The sequence below is a fragment of the Asparagus officinalis genome, chromosome 3 (genome assembly GCF_001876935.1).
Source record: "Asparagus officinalis chromosome 3, Aspof.V1, whole genome shotgun sequence".
Classification (NCBI taxonomy): Eukaryota; Viridiplantae; Streptophyta; class Magnoliopsida; order Asparagales; family Asparagaceae; genus Asparagus; species Asparagus officinalis.
Window position 1 is genome coordinate 35,504,321 of NC_033796.1, and position 20,489 is coordinate 35,524,809.

General features: G+C 38.0%; 1 protein-coding gene across 2 annotated transcripts; it reads left to right on the forward strand.

Annotated features, from left to right (window-relative positions):
* LOC109833766 (homocysteine S-methyltransferase 1) lies at nucleotides 2,952-13,381 on the forward strand. Of its 2 annotated transcripts, none has more exons than XM_020401569.1 (7): nucleotides 2,952-3,235; nucleotides 9,275-9,331; nucleotides 10,183-10,388; nucleotides 10,705-10,834; nucleotides 12,059-12,262; nucleotides 12,374-12,460; nucleotides 12,933-13,381. In XM_020401569.1, exons 1-7 carry the CDS (start codon nucleotides 3,071-3,073, stop codon nucleotides 13,074-13,076), a joined length of 993 nt encoding a protein of 330 aa, XP_020257158.1. In that variant the 5' UTR covers nucleotides 2,952-3,070; the 3' UTR covers nucleotides 13,077-13,381. The 2 variants fall into 2 exon arrangements, with proteins under 2 accessions (XP_020257158.1, XP_020257159.1); XM_020401570.1 differs by having other exon boundaries at nucleotides 2,954-3,235; nucleotides 12,389-12,460.

Consider the following 20,489-nt stretch of genomic DNA (forward strand, 5'->3'; position numbering starts at 1 on the left):
GGGGGGGGGGGGGGGGGGGGGTGCGTGTAAACAATAAGCAATAAAGTTTGGGATTTTTTTACTCAAAAACATTTTAGTTATTTACAAATTACATAAAGTGGGTTATGTGAGATAAGATAAAATGTAGGACGGTTTTGTGAGGAACCCCATGATCCAGGAGGTTATGTAAGACATGTTTTAGTTATTTACAAATAACATAAAGGGGATTAGTAAGATAAGATGAAGTTTAGGACGTTTTTGTGAGACACCCCATAGTTCAGGAGATTATATGAGATAAACAAAGTTGAATGGAGTTACGTGCAACAACCCCAAAGTTCAAGAGGGTTTTGTGGAATTTACCCATTCTTTTCTGGCATTTCTACACAAGACTTAGGATGTGATTGAAATATGCTTCTAAAAGAAATGAGGAAATTTGTAAAAAATATCGTTTTTGCTAAATAATTAGCAAAATCAACCATTTAGCTAATTATTTAGCAAAATCAACCTCTTTTTGGTCAACATATCAAAAAGATATCAATTTTAAAAAACACCAAGCTCAGAACATACGGGACTACTAGTCATGTATGTTTTGGGTGAACTAACCAGGGATTGGAAGATCAAATGAGTGCCAAAACATACGGGACTAGTAGTCCCGTATGTTTTCTGTGAGCTAGTCCGTGATTAGTTTACCTAAAATATACGGGACTAGTAGCCCCGTATGTTCTGAGCTGTGCGTTTTTTAAAATCGACATCTTTTTGGCATGTTGGCAAAAAAAAAGGTTTTTTCTAAATAATTAGCAAAATGGTCGATTTTACTAATTATTTAGCAAAAACGGTCTTTTTAAAAAAAATCCCAAAAGAAATTGGGTTAGGATCAATATGAGTTCGGTTTTATGCTAAGCAAAGAATTAGTCTTTTTAGCCTAGAAAAACCGGACCAATACAGATTCTAACAAAAAAACCCAAAACGAGACCCTGACTCCTGATGGACTCTTTAAATCAGCCCACTCAGTTTTAAAGGGTTACCAGATATAGGTTGCTCAGCCTATTCTTATGAAATAAATAGTCACAACTTATGGCCCATTTGGATAATGGAAGTATTGGAAGTAAGAAGTAGATTATAGAAATGACTTTCAAAACTATGAAGTAGGAAGTAGTGAAAATAACATTTTTTTTATTTGTTTCATATCTTTTTAGAATTAATGGAAGTAGAACTTCTTCCTCTTCATTTACTTTTTTTGTTTGGATAATATTTAAAAATATTACTAGGAAGTAATTAAAATTATAATTAATAGTGTAGACGAGAAACAATAAATAGTGATTGTTATTAATAGTGTAGACGAGAAACAATAAATAGTTAAAGAAATGGAAATTGAAAATGAACATTTCATCAGGAATGAAATGAACATTTCATATAGTTTTTACATATAGTTTTAACGAGAAATGAACATTTTCATCAGAAACAATAAAGTAGACATGAAATGACCGATACTGTACTGTATGAGAAACAATAAATAGTTTTTACATCAAGAATACGAGAAGCAATAAATAGTGTAGACGAGAACAATAATTAGTATGCATATTAATAGTGTAGACGAGAAACAAAGGAAATATTAATAAAAATTTAGGAAGTTGTTAGAAGTAACTAATAAAGAAAATATTTATAAAAAATTATTTATTTCCTAATTAATATGCATTTCAACTACTTCCAAGCTATTTGTTAGTATTGAGGATTGGAAAAACTTTTTGGAAGTATGGATGACACGTAGGCGCCACATAAACGTTTAAAAAAGTATTTGAAATAAGGCCTCGTTTGGTACGCGATAATGAGGTGGAATAAAATATCATTCTCACTTCTCATTTCCTCATACCAAACTAAACTAGTTTTTAGATATACCAAACAAAACTAATTTTTAGATGTTGGAATGACCATTCTCATGAAATGGTCATTCTCACTTTTTATGGGAATGAACATTCCAAATAAGAAGATAGGGAATGATCATTCCCATTCAAGGGGAGAATCAAATTAGTTAGGTTATTTTTTCAATTATACCTCTATTAATAATAAGAATTGATTTAAAAATCATGGCTTTTGACTACGTAATCTCATTTTCTCTCTGTTTTTTTAGGCTCCACTGAAACAAAAATGCCTCCTTTCTATTCATCGCCCCTGAAATTGACGTATTCTCATTCTTTATATTTTTTGGACCTATGAAAGATGCAATAATCTTTTATTTATTTTTATTTAGTTTTTCAAGACTAAGAAATAGTGAGAATTGTTTAAAAAATATAAACGAAACATACACCTGATCGATAACATGCGTATTAGTATAACACATACCAAGATTAATATAACATATGCATAAATAACTTTTTTTAGTTATTATCATTAATGTTTATTTTTATCTTATTAAAAATCTATGTTGTTATAAGGGCATTATTTATCTTATTAAAAATCTATGTTGTTATAAGGGCATTATTAGAAAATGAGATTCCATTCTCACTTGTGAACTAGTGATTCTATGTTGTTATAAGGGCATTATTAGAAAATGAGATTCCATTCTCACTTGTGAACTAGTGATACCAAATATGGGAATGTGAATTATATTTTCATTCTAGCTTCATTCTACAAACACACCCAAACAAGAGAATGAGAATGACCATTTCATTCTCACATATATTCCATTTCATTCATTCTTTCATTTCATTCTCACTTGACTTCATTCTCATGTACCAAACAAGGCGTAAGTTTTTCAGATAACCAAACATACTTTTTTGCTTGGAAATAATAAAAATAACATCTACTTATTTTAGTTCATCTATTTCATAATTATTTCCGCACAAACAAACAATCCCTTACATAAAATGTGCCAGACCTTAAAAATACCTCCCTAAAATGTGCCAGCCCTGAAAAGTACCTCGCCACGTTTCAAGGCTCGGTTCACGCGTTTTCAAGAACCGGTCCAAGTGCGTTCGCCAGTTTCAAACAGACACCTGCCCTCTTCTCCCTCCGCCGCTTTATATCGCACCGAAGTTTCAAACTTTGAAAACCCCATTCAAAAGCCTAATTTTGAATTTTTGAGCTTTGAGCAATGGGGTTGAAGAAAGGAGCGGTGGAGGATCTGATCGAGAGGGCCGGTGGCTGCGCCGTCATCGATGGCGGCCTCGCCACCCAGCTGGAGGCGCTCGGGGCCCACTTCGACGATCCTCTTTGGAGCGCTCGTTGTCTGATCTCCAATCCTGAGCTCATCGAAGAGGTATTGATTAGAGATTTTATGGTACTATTTCGTTCTATTTTGATGTAATTTGTGCCCATTTTGCATTTTTACGTCTAAAATTGTGATAAGAGGAAATGTGCTCTAATTTTCTGTATGGCGATGGATTAAGGCTGAAATTAAACATGGATGAGTAAAAGAACAGTTACTATTTTTACTCTGATTACGTTAATCTGATATATGTATTTTTTAGCCTTATTAATATAAGATGTTGTTGGAAATTGTTTCAAAGGGCCCTCACACCAGAACTCCAAGCTTGCGTTGAGGGTTATAGTTACATACTCTAACATGGCCGGCAGGTTGAGATCCCGAAATAGACTCACGGAGCGATACCTTTTTCTTTTCTTTTTTAAAATCCGCATTATGCATGGGAGGTGAGATGTGAATGGTTGCTCTGATGATATCATGTCAAAAGACCCTTCCACTTCACCAAAACTCTACACTTGTTCTGAGGGTTCCTCTGACTTTCTTTGCAAACCTTGTACATTTTTACATTTGTTAAAGTAAGAGAGAGAGAGAGAATCTTGGGTAAATTTCCCTTGAATTGAATATTGAGTGTGCACATATATTTATACAAGTAGAGGAGTGTGAGGTTTGTTCTCCCAAGCAATGTGGGACTAAAACCCACTACAATACACTATTATCAACAGCCCCCTTCAAACTCATGTTGGATCAAACAAAGTGAGTTTGCGTACAAGAAACTGGAACCGATGAACAGGTAAGGCCTTTGTGAAGAAATCTGCAAGCTCGTCAGCGGATGAAACATGAGGAAGTAGAATTGTCTTGTCCTTGATAACTTGGTGACGGACAAAATGAGCGTCGATCTCAATATGTTTGGTCCTTTCATGAAATACTGGATTATTAGCAATCTGGATGGCACTCTTGTTATCACAGTAGAGAGGAGTAGGAGTCGTAACAGAAATACCGAAATCACTGAGAAGGCGACGAAGATGAATAATCTCTTTAGCTGTTGTGGACATTGCACGATACTCTGCCTCAGTACTGGAAAGAGCAATAACATCTTGTTTCTTACTTCGCCAGGAAATAAGGGAATCACCAAGAAATATACAATAACCTGTGGTAGACTTTCTGGTAGTTGGATCACCAGCCCAATCAGCATCAGAATATGCACAAAGCTCTAACTTAGATGTAGCAGGAAACAAAAGTGAGCGAGTGCTAGTACCCCGGAGGTACCGAAGAATCCGTAATAAGACAGCATAGTGTACAGAACGTGGGGCACTAACAAATTGACTGACAATACCAACAGCATGAGAGATATCTGGTCGAGAGATGCACAAATAGACCAACTGACCAACAAGATGTCGATATCGGGTAGGATCAGATAGAGGCTCACCGTCAGTAGAGCAAAGTTTGACATTCTGCTGGAGTGGAGTATCGACAGTTGTATTATCAGTTAACTCAGCTTGATTTAGAATATCTGAGAGATACTTCTGTTGAGACAGTAATACACCCCGCGGGCCTTGAGAAATTTCTAGACCAAGGAAATACCGAAGAGATCCAAGATCCTTCATGTGGAACTGTTGTTGCAACTGAGATTTTGCGTATTGTATACCTGTCATATCATCACCTGTAATGATCATATCATCTACATAGATGAGTAATAAAACCCTGCCACGCGATGTAGTGCGAACAAACAGAGAAGCATCTTGATGACTTTCTATAAAGCCCGCTTTGAGCACAACATCGCGAAAACACTCAAACCAAGCGCGGGGTGCCTGTTTGAGACCATAAACAGCACGACGAAGGAGACATACATGTCCCGGAGGAATATTTGACCCTGGAGGCGGTTGCATATATACGGTCTCTGATAAAGAGCCATGAAGAAAAGCATTTTTGACATCCATCTGGTATAAGGGCCAACGATGAGCAGCAGCGACCGCAAGGAGAGTACGCACAGTGGGCATCTGAGCAACAGGAGCAAAGGTCTCCTCATAATCAATACCTTGTTGCTGAGTAAAACCTCTAGCCACTAAACGAGCTTTTCGACGTTCAATGGTGCCATCAGGACGAAACTTGACCTTATAAACCCATTTACTGCCAACAAGAGAGATCCCAGGAGGACAGGGAACAATATCCCAGGTATGAGTTTGCTGAAATGCTTGAAATTCCTCAGCCATAGCTTGTCGCCACTCTGGAATTTGAACTGCCTCTTGGAAGGACTTTGGCTCAACAATAGTATGAATGGCAGCAAGAAAGTTATGAAAGATAGGTGAATAAGAAGTAACAGAAGCATACCGGGCAGGCATGACATGTGGGCGTTTGCCTCGACGAAGAGCAAGAGGAACCTCAGGCGGGGGAGATGCTGGCGCAGGTGCATGAAGATCAACAGTATTTTCTGGAGTGAGAGTTGTGTCCACAGGATATGGATTAGATGGTGTAAGAGAAGACTCAGGTGAGGAAGAGTCAACAGAAGGAGAGGGAGAGATGTCAGGGAGATCTCGAAAGGAAAATTGAGGTGAAGAAGTGGGTGATGCAGTGGACGGGGAAGCATGATCGGTAGAGTGGAGGAAATTAAAGTCATCAGAAGTAGAATAATATGGAGAATCCTCTTCGAACTGAACATGACGAGATATATGAACTCGACGAGTTGCGGGATCATAACAACGATAACCTCGATGTTCTGAACTAATTCCTAAATAAACACAAGAAACTGCTCTGGGAGACAATTTATCACGTTCGTGAGATGGCAGAAAAACAAAACATCGACAACCAAAAACGCGAACTAGATCATAACGGGGAGGATGAGTATAAACACGACTATAAGGAGTAGCACCGGAAAGAGAGCTAGATGGAGTGATATTAATGGCATGAGTCGCGGTGAGAATAGCCTCAGCCCAGAAACGACGAGGAACAGAGTAAGAAATGAGCATTGATCGGGCAGTATCGAGGATATGACGATGTTTGCGTTCAGCAACACCATTTTGCTCATGAGTGTAGGGACATGACTGTTGAAAGATAGTCCCATGAGAGGACATGATAGAGCGCATGGCAGAGGATAGGTACTCTTTGGCACAATCAGAACGAAAAACTTTAATACGAGATTGCCATTGAGTGAAAATCATAGCAGTGAAGGCTTGATAAGCAGTAAGTACGTCAGAGCGATTCTTAAGTAGGTAAACCCATGTAAAACGAGAGAAATCGTCGATAAAACTAACATAATATAAGTAGCCAGATGAAGAAGGCAAAGGAGCTGGCCCCCAAATATCAGAATGTACTAAATCAAATAAGGAAGTGGATACAGATGTACTCATTTTAAATGGTAAAGCAGTGAATTTAGCCAATTTGCAACCAGCACATGACTCAATACTAGAACTAGATGATACAGGACCAAGTACTCCAGACTGAATAAGACTCTCCAGCCTTTTATTACACACATGACCAAGTCGTCTATGCCATAAATTGGCAGGAAGCGAGGTAGAGGGTTTTGACGAACAAAGAGAAGCAACAAGAGAACGTGGACGTATGGACTCTGGAAGGTGAAGATATTCCAGAAAATACAGTTTGTGCCTCCTACGACCCGCCCCAACCGTCTTGCCCGTCTGTGGATCCTGCACAATACAAGTATCAGAAGAAAATGAGACAAACAGGCCCGCCATGCATAAAGAGCTAATAGAAATTAAATTCAAGCACAATTGTGGAGCCACATAGACGGGACCAAGTGTTAGACGACCAGATGGATCATTTTGTGGGGTAATAGAGCCATACTGAGTAATGGACAATGGTTGTCCAGCAGCTGTGTAGATAGGAGGAAGAGAGGATGAAGTAAAGACAGAGGATAAAAGTGAGGCATTACAAGTCATATGAAAGGAACAACCAGAGTCAAAAATCCAGAGATCATTCATACCAGAGACTGAAGGATTAGCTGAAGAACCAGCAAAATGCATACCAGAGAGTTGTGCGGCGGATGTAGAGGTGATATGTTGAAAAGCATCAAGTTGACGGCGAAGACTTTCAATAGCTTGAATAGTAGAGTCTGAAGTAGTAGAAGGTATAGCATTGGCCAACAATCCTGGTGTACGAGAGGGTTGAGACTGAGGGGGTCGCCGACCACGTCCAGTACCTGAGGAACGTAACTCAGGATGAAGCTTGAAGCATGTCTCAATGCGGTGTCCTTCCTTCTTACAATATTTGCAAGAGAGCTTAGATCGAGCCTGTGGAGAGGGAGCCTGTGGAGAAGTATAATTCATAACAGGAGCAGTGACAGGTACAGACAAAACAGTCTCGAGTGAAGAGGTAGGAGTGTCTGTTGACAAATTGAGTCGTGCTGTCTGCTGCCGGGTCTCATAAGCAGTGAGAGCTCCCATAACTGAGGCCAAAGTCGGAAATTGAGGCTGGTGAAGTAGTTGATCAGCCATAGTTGAATATTCAGGAAGGGACTGAAACAATTGATGCACCTCATGCCGTTCGTACCAGGCTAGCCAGTCTTCATATGTGGAATTACGTCCAGGAAGCATGGAGCGTAACTCTGTCCAAAAAGCTTGCATTTGTCCAAAATGGGACTGCAGAGATGAACTACCTTTGCGTTGTAGAGAAATGCGTTGCAGAAGATATGCCTCCCGTGCACCCGAGCACTCAGTGAAACGCTCAGTGAGACGAGTCCACATGGCCTGAGCAGAGGGAAGCGAGCCAATCTCGACAGTGAGACCAGAGCCAACACAGCGAGTGAGATAATCCATAACACGAAATTCCTGCAATTGCCACTCTGAACTCTCCTTGACATAGAGAGCACGAGCAGTCTGAAGATCGACATCACCACTGCCAGAGGCAATAGTACTGGATGAAGCAACAGTGCTGATGGACGGTGGAACTGGTCCCGTACTGGTGAGATGATCAAGCAAACCAGCGCCACGCAAGGCATTGGTGACAATGGTGGACCACCCTGCCCAGTCACTTTGATCATTGAGGGGCAAAGGTGGTTTGGGAATCTTCTCTGAAGGAGCCATAACAGCAATCTTGAGACGTTAAGATGTCGAGATGCTGTTACTAATGTCGTTCGTTTGAGGCCGAGAGACGGCTTGAAACGACGATGCCGTTAATTTGAGACCGAGAGACGGTCTTGAAACGACAATGCCGTTAAAATAGAACCCGAACGGTCTTGAGAAACCCGAAGGTTTAAAATAGAACCCGAAGGTTAGAATGAAACCCGAAGGTTTAAAATAGAACCCGAAGGTTAGAATGAAACCCGAAGGTTTAAAATAGAACCCGAAGGTTAAACGAGAACGCGAAACGCGTTAAGAGGCCGCAAAACGACAAGGCCAAAATATCTGGCAGATGAACGCCAAATAATTAAAAATAAAAATAAAAAAAATAAAACATTAAACGGCTGCAAAGCAATAAGGCCATGATTTGGCAAAAGAACGCAAAAGCGTTAAAAATTTTATTGAAAGGGAAATAGCCCTATCTCTGATACCATGTTAAAGTAAGAGAGAGAGAGAGAATCTTGGGTAAATTTCCCTTGAATTGAATATTGAGTGTGCACATATATTTATACAAGTAGAGGAGTGTGAGGTTTGTTCTCCCAAGCAATGTGGGACTAAAACCCACTACAATACACTATTATCAACAACATTTATCTAAAAAAAGAATTTTCACATTAATTCCTTATGATTTTCTATGCCTAGTGTTAGTATAACATGAGAATGCGGTAGACAATTAGCATCTGTATTTTTTCAAAAAGAGATAAAATTAGCTGGGCATGCCAACATCTAATATTTTCTCAGCATAGTAACTACAAAAGTCATAGAAAAGACTGTTTATAGTAGAGGGTTATTGATATTTTATCAATAAGTAGATTTCTTGTTGAATTTCCCCACAGTTTCAATCCCGTTTGTATTTGAAAGCGTAGCTAGATTAACTCTTAATCCATCATTATACAGGATAGGGTATATCCTGCTTTTAGCTATTAAAAAAAAAATCCACCTTTGCCACTGTTCTCGTCATTACTTTCCTATGAGTTTGTATAATTCTTTTGATAATAGTTAGTTATCCTTTCTTGTGCAGGTGCATGTTCAGTACCTTGAGTCAGGTGCTGATATAGTAGTAACTTCATCTTATCAGGTCTGTTTTCTGCATTGAACCTTTTCTCATACATAAACAGGAAAAGCAACTGTTATTTTTCTATATATCTCTGTCTCAAACATATGTCCTGTGATAGGAATGAAAAATATGTAACTCTTTTGTTTGTACAACAAACTTAGTGTTTATGTTGAGACAATTGAAGTGTCATTTTGTTAAAGGTCATGTCAAGCATGATGTGCAGTAATTTGGCTTCAGTTCATTTTATCAGCTGTCTTTATGTGACCCATATCTAAATTTTACAACTAAAATTTGTATTACACTTTGCTCTTATGTTTGTTATGAAGTGCATAAAGTTTTACCACAGCGTTTGCATTTTCTATTAAGAGTCTAGGTGAACCAGGAAAAGAATTTCAGAGCAGTATTTTTTACATCCTCAGCCATTATTACATAGTGACAAATTCATTAAGAGTAGATTCCAGATTATACTTAAAAAATGAAGCATGCAGCTTTCCTTAGCTTCCCTATTGTCATGGGCTATGAATACTTGAGTCGGACAATATTGATTATATAGTCCATCAAGCCAATGATTTATTCTTTTCTCCGGCTTTTTAGTTATTCATTAGAGGGAATAAGGTCGAAGTCACCGATAAGTATCTTAAAGACTGCTGTGCTTGCAGCATGTTAACTGATACCTTATAAGTTGCACTTTAGTCGAAATCATGCATAACCTAGCTTGTAGGTATAAGTAAAACCTAATGTCAGGACTTGAACCTTAAACCCACGATTCAAAGTAAGTAGATGTTTGGCAAAAAAAAAACCAAAAAGTATCTAGTGTGATATAAGCGTCTCTCGCGCATCTCAATCTTTACCTTTTTTCACGGGATGTACAGGCAACTATCCTTGGATTTGTATCCAAAGGGCTGAGTGTCAACGAAAGCGAAAGTTTACTTCAGAAAAGCGTTCATTTGGCACTTGAAGCCCGTGATAAGTTTTGGAAACTTGTTCAGAGGTATCCTTCACATAATTATAACCATGCTCTGGTGGCTGCTTCTGTTGGGAGCTATGGTGCTTATCTTGCAGATGGTTCAGAATACAGGTATATGGTGGTATGTTAGTTACAACTTTTATCTGCATTCTCTTGGGCACCTTTCGAGTAACTTAAAAAAGGAAAAGAAAAAAACTTCACCATCTTTTCTGTTGTTTTGACTGTTTATTTAGTTACACTTCACATCTCTGAGTGCTTAAAAGGAGATCCTGAAAACAACATAGTTCTACTCCATGTTGAAGGAAACAAAATCCTTCAAACTTATTAGTTTGTAATATCTCCCTTTGCACCTGCAAATAATAAATATTGTTTTGATTATCTACCCTGAAAGTGTGTTTCCTTGTCTTTGAAATGGTTTTTCTGCCAGTGGCTACTATGGGAAGGATATCACCTTGGAAAAACTAAAAGATTTTCACAGAAGGCGATTGCAAGTTCTTGTCGATGCGGGCCCTGATTTACTAGCCTTTGAAACCATTCCTAACAAAATCGAAGCCAAGGTTTGTTGTTCTTTTTGCTATTTTTTTCTCCTGTACAAAGAGGAAATTCTGATATAATTGAGGTAGGGATTATATATTTATTTATTTGAAATATTAAGTTAGAAGTTTACCTCTAGAATTATTGTTATTCTGGACATTCTGTTTTTGCTGGTGTTCCCTGCTGCCATGTGCATGCAATAAATATTCTCCAACGAAGTGTAGATAGTCCTGACAATTCTGTTCGTTACCTTGCAGATTTATTGATAGATAGTTACCTTTTACTACTTTCCTTTGTATAAAAATGAAATATAACAAAGAAATTTACAGATAGACGATTCCTCAACCAGTATGCAATGATTAAGTTTTGAATAATTATTTAGAATTTCCTAACTATATATGTCGTCATTTTAATTAATAAGTATAAAACTTCTGCTTTTCTTGTGTGCTATGGTGTGTACAGACTGTTTGTATGAAAACTTAGTTTAATATTGAAATATTGTCTATAGCTCATTCTTTTTTGTGTTAGTATTGAGAAATCGTCAAATGACAAACCTCCTTCTCCTGGCTGAAATTAGTAGCAATAGCGATCCTATTTAACTATCCAAATAATGTGCTAACGTAGTGCGGAAGTGATAACCTCGGAATCCACCAAGTTGTGTTCTCTGAATCCACAAAGAACGATCTCCGAATCCACGAAGAAAATATTAAAAGAGAAATTTTATTGATGAAAAGTTATACCTCTAGGGCTTACAATACTCTGCTTAAATAGAAAATAAAATTTTTGAGCTTGTGTTGGTCCTGCTTCTCCATAAATATGTCCGCAATGTGTTATACATCATGTGCCCGCTTATTATTTCCCAGTATCCTAATGTTGCGCCCAGTACCCTGATGTTGCACTATACATGCTGTTTTAAATTTTTGAGAGCAGCATGCATGAGGAAGAAAGGGAAAAAATGTTTAAAGCCAACTACAAATCTGGGACTCCTTTTCTTGCTATGCACTTATATCATGTGGGGTACCACTTCATCCGAATGATTAAGATCTTAAAGTAATTCACTCAATATTTAAATCATGAGCAATGTAATTCTTTGCTTTTCAATGTCCATAGAGAAAGCTGTATATTTCGAAATACAACTAATAAACTTGATCTTATTATAGTCGGGACCTTCTGTTTACTGTTCAAAATTATCATCCTGATGTTTCTATGGATTTTCAATGATTTTTGACAAAAAGATACATTGACAGGCTATAGCTGAGCTTCTTGATGAAGAAAATGTCCCAATCCCGTCTTGGATCTGCTTCAGCTCAGTAAATGGTGAGAATGCCTGTTCAGGGGAGAGCTTTGAAGAATGCCTAGACATACTAAATAAGAGTGACAAAGTCAGTATCGTTGGAATAAATTGCTCTTCACCTCAATGCATAGAGAACCTTGTTCTGAAATTCAGGAAGGTAAGCTTTTCTTCCCGAAATCGAGTGATTAATACTCTAAGCATATGATCTATGGCAATTTGTTCTGATTTTTATTTTTATTTGTCACAAATATAAATAAAATTTTCTTAGTCCTTTTTTCCGCAGCTAACTAAGAAAGCAATAGCCGTTTATCCAAATAGCGGTGAGGTGTGGGATGGGAAAGCTAAGCTATGGCTGGTGAGCAGGCTCTGTTGTTGTTATTGAGTCTTTTCTTTCAATTTTATCAGATTACTTCCATCATGCTTGTACAATATACCTGCTGTACGGCTGAAATTGTCACTACATTATCATAATATTTTATTAAAGTTCCATTTCAGTTGAAGTTTAAGAAATTTTTAAGCAAAATAGTTCTGTAATATTAAACTAGATCCAGTATTCAATCTAGATGATGATGATGATGGAAACCAAAACTAGAATCCTTTTTTGGTTGAAATTAAAACAAAGTGTACGTCTAAGTTTATTAAAAACTGTGTTAAAATTCTTTTAATTGCTTTGGCATCCATTTATAGAACTGGCATTACACGTAAATTGGTCCAAGGATCAATAGGACACAAAGTTCTCTAATTTATAATCACCCATAAATCAGACATAGTTCTTAATCATCATGGTTTATGCAAAGTTGAAAAACTATTTTTCTTGTTGAATGCAGCCATCTGAGTGCTTTGGAGGGGAAAATTTTGAGGTTCTCGCGACAAGATGGCATGAAGCTGGTGCTAGCCTTATTGGAGGATGTTGTCGAACTACTCCCTCAACTATTCGATCAATTTCCGAGGTTTTGAAGAGAAGATTATGACCATAAGATGTTTCTTCAAAAGTAGTATGGGTTTAACCATTTAAGAAATTTCCATGGTTTTAAGGGGTAGTCCTTCGCCAGATGGATCTTTCTTAAAAGAGATGCAGATTCATTGTTTTTGCCGATACTTGAAAGTTCCTTTTCGTGTAATTAATCTCTTCATCTTTCTTCAATAATTCTTCATCCCCCGCTCATGATGATTTTAATGGTAAATGCTCTAAAGTTGTGAACTCTCAGCTTTTTGTACTTTGCAAAAAAAAAAATATATGATAAAAATACTACTCCCCACATTCAGCTATGTTATTATCTTTCTATGCACAACATAAACTCATTGAGCGCCAAGAAAGCGAAATAGTTTGTTAACCTTTTTTTGTCTGGTTTTATTGTTTTGCTTCTTTGTTTGATCTGAAAATGGGTAAAAATACATACTGAATCTGGATCATTTCTGTAAACTCAAGGATAGTTGTTATCTCAATTTACTATACATCATTCTATTACCTTTTCGGATTGGATGATAAAACACATCAATCATATTCGTGGAGATTTTTTGGAGGGTTAAGAAGAGGGTAACGTTGTGTTTTGCTTGTAAACTGAAATGTGTAAAAGAGTTGTTGAAGTCAGCTTCTTTCCCCACCTAATCCCCCCACTTACAACTACAATAATCACCTAATCCTAATAGTGTTTACCTACCTTAAACCAATCTTATAAATAACTCCCCAAGTGTTTGTGTTAGACTCATCCATTAGCAGAAGGAAAGAGAGAGAGAGAGAGAGTGTGTGTTTGTATTTGAGAGTATATTGTGTTTATACCACTAAAGAAATAATAACAATATATTTCTTAGTGTCCATCACTTCTCTCAACTCAACAAGTGGCATCAGAGCCTGAATTAGGATGCGTGTATCTGCTTATCGTATACTATGTGGCTGTCACCAAAGGTGGATCCTCCACATCAGAAAATAAGTTAGTTTATCATTTACCATTTGAAGGCACTGGTTACTATTCACGAGTACGGTTATTGTTCATAAGTAATGTTACTATTTATGAATACGGTTACTGTTTATAAGTACGATTACTGTTCACGTGAAATAATAGAAGTTGCAACTCGTGATAGAAGTAAGACGGTCGGGACCCGCTCTCTTCTACGGTGATCATGTCGGCATTCTTGAAGATCGAAGCTCGTGTTCAGTCCGAAACTGTGAAGTTGGATGGTCAGGGACCAAACTTGCATGGAGATACTGAAGTAGTACCACGTCACGATGGCGGATCTAGCAAATACGACTACTACACTCAAGAAACTTAATGGTAATAACTATAACTACTAGAAGACATGTATGAAGTCCCATTTACAAGGACAAGACCTCTGAGAGGTCATCGGGGTGCTGAAACTACAGGACCTCGGGAAACTGGCGAAACACTAAGAAAGTGGAACATCAAAGCCGACAAGGCTATGTATGTACTGAAGACGACAGTAGAAGAAGATCTCGTAGACTATATGCGAGATGCTAGAACTCTGAAGGAGGCATGAGATACACTCGCAATACTCTTCTCGAAAAAAAATGATGCTCGACTTCAACTCCTGGAGAATCAAGTGATGACCTTGCAACAGAAGGATCTACAATCAATCAGTACTTCAAGCAAGTAAAATCACTCTGTTCAGATATTGTTCAACTAGATCCAAATTCTAAAGTATCCAATACAAGGATGAGGAGAATAATCATCCACAATTTGAGGCTGGAATATCACGGAATCGTTGCTGCTATACATGGGTGGCCGACTCAACCAACATTATTAGAGTTGGAGAGTTTGCTCGCTACACAGGAAACCTTAGGCAAACAAATGGTCGGTGTTTCAAAAAAAAAAGCGAAGATGAAGTACTCTTCAGCAGCAAGGAGAGAGACAAACTAAGAGGAGCGATGAAAGATGAGTATGGAAAGACTGGTTCAAGGAGGCAGCCATGATAACCATACACCGTCAGAACACAACAGCGTGAGAAGCAAGGTGATCTTCAAGTAAGGAGACCTGGTAGTAGCTGTTATAATTATGGGAAGAAATGTCACTTCGCCAGAGACTGCCGCTACAAGAGGAGGCCTGCAGAGGGCAATGCTACAACATCGTGAAGATGTCAAGATGAAGAAGAAGAATGGGATGCCCAAGCATCCATGGCCATTATGAAAGATATACCAGTCGACGAAGACAAGGCTGTTGGTATGGCACTAACCTCGATTATAGAAGAATCTGAGTCCGCATTTGCAGTAGTTTTCAGATCGAGAAGAAATCAACTATAATAAAGATTGGATCGTCGATTCTGATTGTTCCAACCACATGACGGGAGATAAGGGAAAACTTTTCAACATGAAGGAGTATAAAGGCGGCCGAGAAGTTATGATAGCGAATAATTTAAGATTACCTATCACACACATCAGAAAGACTACATTTATGACGCGCTACAACCCAAATCGGATATAACTACAAGATGTATACCATGTACCAGGTATGAAAAAGAATCTTCTATCTGTTTCCCAATTAATAGCTTCAAAAAACTATGTAATATGTAAAAGTCTATCGAAACTAGAAGCCAAAAAAGCCTCACTAAGAAGTAATCCGAAGGATCCTAAGGTACATCAAGGGTACAATTAACAATGGTCTCATGTATAAGAAAGAAGAAGAACGTGAGGTCTATGGCTATTGTGATGTTGACTATGCTGGAGATTATGACACTCAAAGATCTACTACCGAATGCATGTTTTGTCTCAATTCAGCGGCTACATCTTGGTGTAGCAAAAGACAATCAAAAGTGTCACTGTCAACTACAGAGACAGAGTACATATCAGCAACGATGACAGCTCAGGAAAGCACATGGCTTTTTTAGTTAATGAGAGATCTACATCAACTCACAGACTATTCAATAGCTTTACATTGCGATAATCAGTCTGCAATATGATTGGTAGATAATCCAGTTTTTCATACTAAGACAAAACACGTTGAAGTACATCATCACTTTCTTCGAGAGAAAGTTCTTCAGGAGGAGATTGTAATGAAGCTAATCGGGACAAATGAACAAATAGCTGACACATTCACCAAAGCACTAAGTACTTCAAAGTTTACAGAATTTCGAAGTCAGTTTGGACTCATGGATAGAGAAGTCGCTACTGAGGGGGAATGTTAAAGTCAACGGCTTCTTTCCCCCACCTAATCCCTTCACCTACCTAGCTACAATAATCACCTAACCCTAATAGTGGTTACCTACCCTAAACCAATGTTATAAATAACCCCCAAGGGTTTGTGTTAGACCCATCCTAGTAGCAGAGAGAGAGAGAGTATTTGTATTTGAAAGTAATGTGTTTGTACCACTAAAGAAATAATAACGATATAGTTTTTAGTGTCCACCACTCCTCTCAACTCAACAAGAGTGAAGTGTTTAGAGGCCGTTGGGTCCCTCAATCACTTCAATGTCTCATTCTTTCTCTCATGGCCTAAGACTTCAAACTGTGGACGACGCTCGATGTATCAAACTTGTACACCACAACTATCATAGAACATGTTATATTTGGGATATGTTGCTCCATCTCCAGTCATGTATCCCTATTTTTGAGAATTATTCTCAAAGTGAAATCCTAAGGGCCAGTATGATTACTTAAAAACTAACTTGGTTTAGTTTTGAACTAGATAGTCTTAGTCTAGATTAGGCTAAACTAGTTATATGTGAACTACATTTGAGATGGATCTAGTTTGGTTAACTTCAAACAAAACTTGTTCAAAACTACTTAGTGAACGGTAAACAAGAATCTTTAAAAATAGAGCCCAACTTGATAATCATATAATTTTCCTTTTTTCTCTTAAGATTTTTTGTGTCCACACTAGACGGGTTTTGTTTCAAAGGAGGGGAACCATGGTTCATTTTTTGGCCCAGTTGTTACGCAAAATGGCGCCAAGCAAAAAAAAGGTTAAACCTAACTTTTTTGCTTTACCGAGCGAAGGTTAAGCTATTGGGCCACGTTTGTTCCAACTAAAACCTGTTTAACAGGTTTGCCAAACATGCCCTAAATAAAATCATATATATAACACTTTATAGCGTCTAATTGTATGACCAGTCTTCTTTGGATATGACATCACCTTCTATCATTGCAGATTCAAGTGTCAATTTAATTTCTGCGACTTCCCTTTTTTTCGAAAATGTTTGTTCTCTATAAATCTATCCATGGACTTTTATAGGATTCACAAGAGTTTTATTTTAATTAAAAATTATGAAGGGAGAACCGATAATACATTATCCATTTTGAATACAACAAGATACTACCATTCAAAGTTAAATAGAGAAAAGATAGTATCATTGGTATGGTAAACTTCATGTAATGAAAAAGGGTGGGGACAAGTTAAAAAAATAGGTATTTAAAAAAAAAAAAAATTAATTGGTCGATTTGCAAGATTCGGATGCTTCAAAATTCCTAAAGATGGCAGCACCTTTTCTAATTTTTCTAAAATAAATCTGAAATCAATGAAGATTTAAATAATATGGGCGGAAATGAGAAGGAGTGAAAAATAGAATAATGTTCTCTAAAAATAGTTTCAAAAGAAATATACTTTGCTCTTTTTTTTAACATTAACATGTCAATTTGCCTTTTGTACCATCTTTCAAAATTCAAAACCATTCATGAGAGAAAAAGCTACAGAACCGCTCAATAAATATTGTCCACGTCACCTCACCCTAACCTCAAAAGAGCTCCATTAACCCCACACAGTCATCCTCCATTTTCTCCCCAAAACCTCTATTATTCCACGTGGTAACCATTAGACAAAGCCCAGTTTCAAAAGTCAAGGCCGCTTCATTCACTCTTTTGCCCGAAAACAAGTCCAACCCCTCTCTCTCTCCCCTGAACTTTCCCCATCCAAACCAAATCTCCCCCTACATTCTCTCACACTGTTTCGATCAAAACCAACCCCCAAAAAGGAAACTAATTTTCAGCAAAAATATCCATCCCCCGTCCTGACAGAGATGCTGCTGCCCTAACTGAACGAAATCGAGATATCGAGCAGCGATCGAGCTCTAGCAATGGTGTTCAAGGGGCGATTCTTCTCGTCGAAGAAATCGTCGGAGTCGTCGTCGAGCCCCGACGGATCCAACAGCCCTAACACTCCGACCCGCGATTCCCCCAACAGATCCGATAAGAAGAAGGTCAAATCGTCGCCGTCTTCTTCCTCGTCTCCCGCCTCCTCGTTTCGCCACTCCCTACAGCAGCTCCATCAGTCCACTAAGAGCAAGACCGATCTCAAAGCTAAAGATATCAAGGGAAAGGATTCTGCTTCTGCTTCGGCCTCTACTATCTGGACCTCTGCCGCAGGAGACGCCGGGGCATCGGATGTCCGGACTTGGGAATAGCAATCTCGGCCGAGGGCAGGGAAGTGAAATTTGCTCGACTTCTTCATCGTCGGCTGCTGGAAAGAGCAGTGGTAAGAAGAAGGATGCACGGGGGCTGCAGAAGGTTCCGGTTCCGGAGTCGTATCCAAGTTCTTGGGGTGATCATGGTGGAAGTGGGGATTCGAGGCTCAGGAATCAGATTGGCAATGCGGATTTAACTTCAGGACAATTAGGTATGGCTGCTTTGATGATATTTTAGGTTTGATGTTTCTAGTTAATTTAATTTATTTTGTATTTAATAATATTTAAGATACAATCAATATTTAGAAAGTTATTAGGAGATGAGAACTTAATGTGAATAAGCTGAATAATATCGCCATTTTATTAGAGAGTTTGGATTTGGCGAAGATTGTCGTGCATAATGGTGACATGACATGGTTGATTTAGAAGCAAGATTTAAGCACAAAGTAGTAAGCTTTATTGTTGAAAACATTTCACATTCTCTCTTTTATTTGCTGTTGCCAAACATATAGTCCACGTATAGAGTGAATACTTGGTATGATTATCCAATTTATAGAAAGAAGGAAGGAAGCTGTTGTGGTCGGGATATACATGAAGTGGGCGCGCATCTTCATACTTCTTCAGATCTGAAAAATCATTTATTTTTGAGTGACCATGTACATTGCATTGTTGTCACTGCTTGGCTATGCGTTGAAATGTTTCAGTCAGGCATTATTTTCCTTTTATATGGAATACACTAAAGGACTCCAGCTTTTCATTGGTTATCTTATTAGACAAATAAAGAGGCCCTTTTTCTGGCGCGTGAACTACTGAAAAATGAGTGAAGGTGCGAAGTGGCCTCTGCATTAGAAAGACCAAAGAGGCATGGAGGGCCGACTGAAAGATACTGTGTTAATAATGCCAAAAGGGGCGGAGGGGATATGCATTTGTTGTTCAGGTCGATTAGGAGATGCGGAGATAGCTAGAACTGAATGAAAGTGTGAAAAAACATATCGTAATGTATTTAGCGGGCTCTATTTCTCTTATTTCCATTGCAAAGAAGTCCCTATGTCTTTCGGATTCTTGGATTTTCTACTGTGCTTTATCGGTTGCAGGAAAACCCTTTGCTTTTGAAAGCCTTGATCATCCATAGGAGAGGGACCAGGAATAACCATTGGAGTACCAAAATTAGGAGGGGTTACAGAGGGAGACACAAACATACATACACGTGCGCATACGCAAATATACCCATGCATCACACACTCATTCTTTATCTAGTATATACTATTAGGGATGCTTTTAGAAGCATGTTCTCAAGCATTGGTTCCTGTAGAAGGGTTGAAGATAAAAGTCATAAAACTATAAAGGGTTTATGTTAAATCATAAATGCCCTTGAGAGGAATAAATGCAATTATCCATTTGTTTTCGTAGATTTTATGTATATCTGGTAGCTATAAATTGTAATTAGTGTGAATTTGTCAAGGGATCGATCACATGATTGAAAGTTACTCAAGAGGCTTTTGAAATTCTATTTGTGATTATGAGATGTTATATCTTCTCCTGCCCAGGCTGGATATACTTTCAGTGGTAAATTTAGGTACCGTACCACTAGTACCCAGTTTTCTAAAAAGACATATTGGCATCGGTGGAATAAGTTGAATAGATCTTACAAATATAACCCGCATTAGTTTTGCAAGAAGGAGTTTATCTTACATTCTGTTCTCTATCACCATTTTTTTTCTTGTAAAAGTATTACGAATTAAAGATTGGCTAAATTTTTTTACAAACTATCATGAACTATTGTGGGTTTTGCACAAGAACTGCCCTAAACTATTTTTATTTGAGAAAAGTACCATCAACTTTTAATACTGCAAGCGAAGTATCACTTTCAGATCTGCAGAAGACTACCACACACTATCATAAAATTACCCTGGTGGTGGTAATGACATTGTTAAGACCTATAATAAGTTAATAACCCTAATAATTTTTAAGAGGGAGAGGGTGAGAGTGTAAATTATATAAAGTAAACAAGGGCCAAACTGTTCGGATTGTGTCAC

Coding starts and splice junctions, on each gene's coding strand:
- LOC109833766 (XM_020401569.1), top strand. CDS start 3,071: ATGGGGTTGAAGAAAGGAGCGGTGGAGGATCTGATCGAGAGGGCCGGT. Junction 10,835..12,058: donor CTAACAAAATCGAAGCCAAG/GTTTGTTGTTCT, acceptor ATACATTGACAG/GCTATAGCTGAGCTTCTTGA. Junction 12,263..12,373: donor TTGTTCTGAAATTCAGGAAG/GTAAGCTTTTCT, acceptor AAATTTTCTTAG/TCCTTTTTTCCGCAGCTAAC.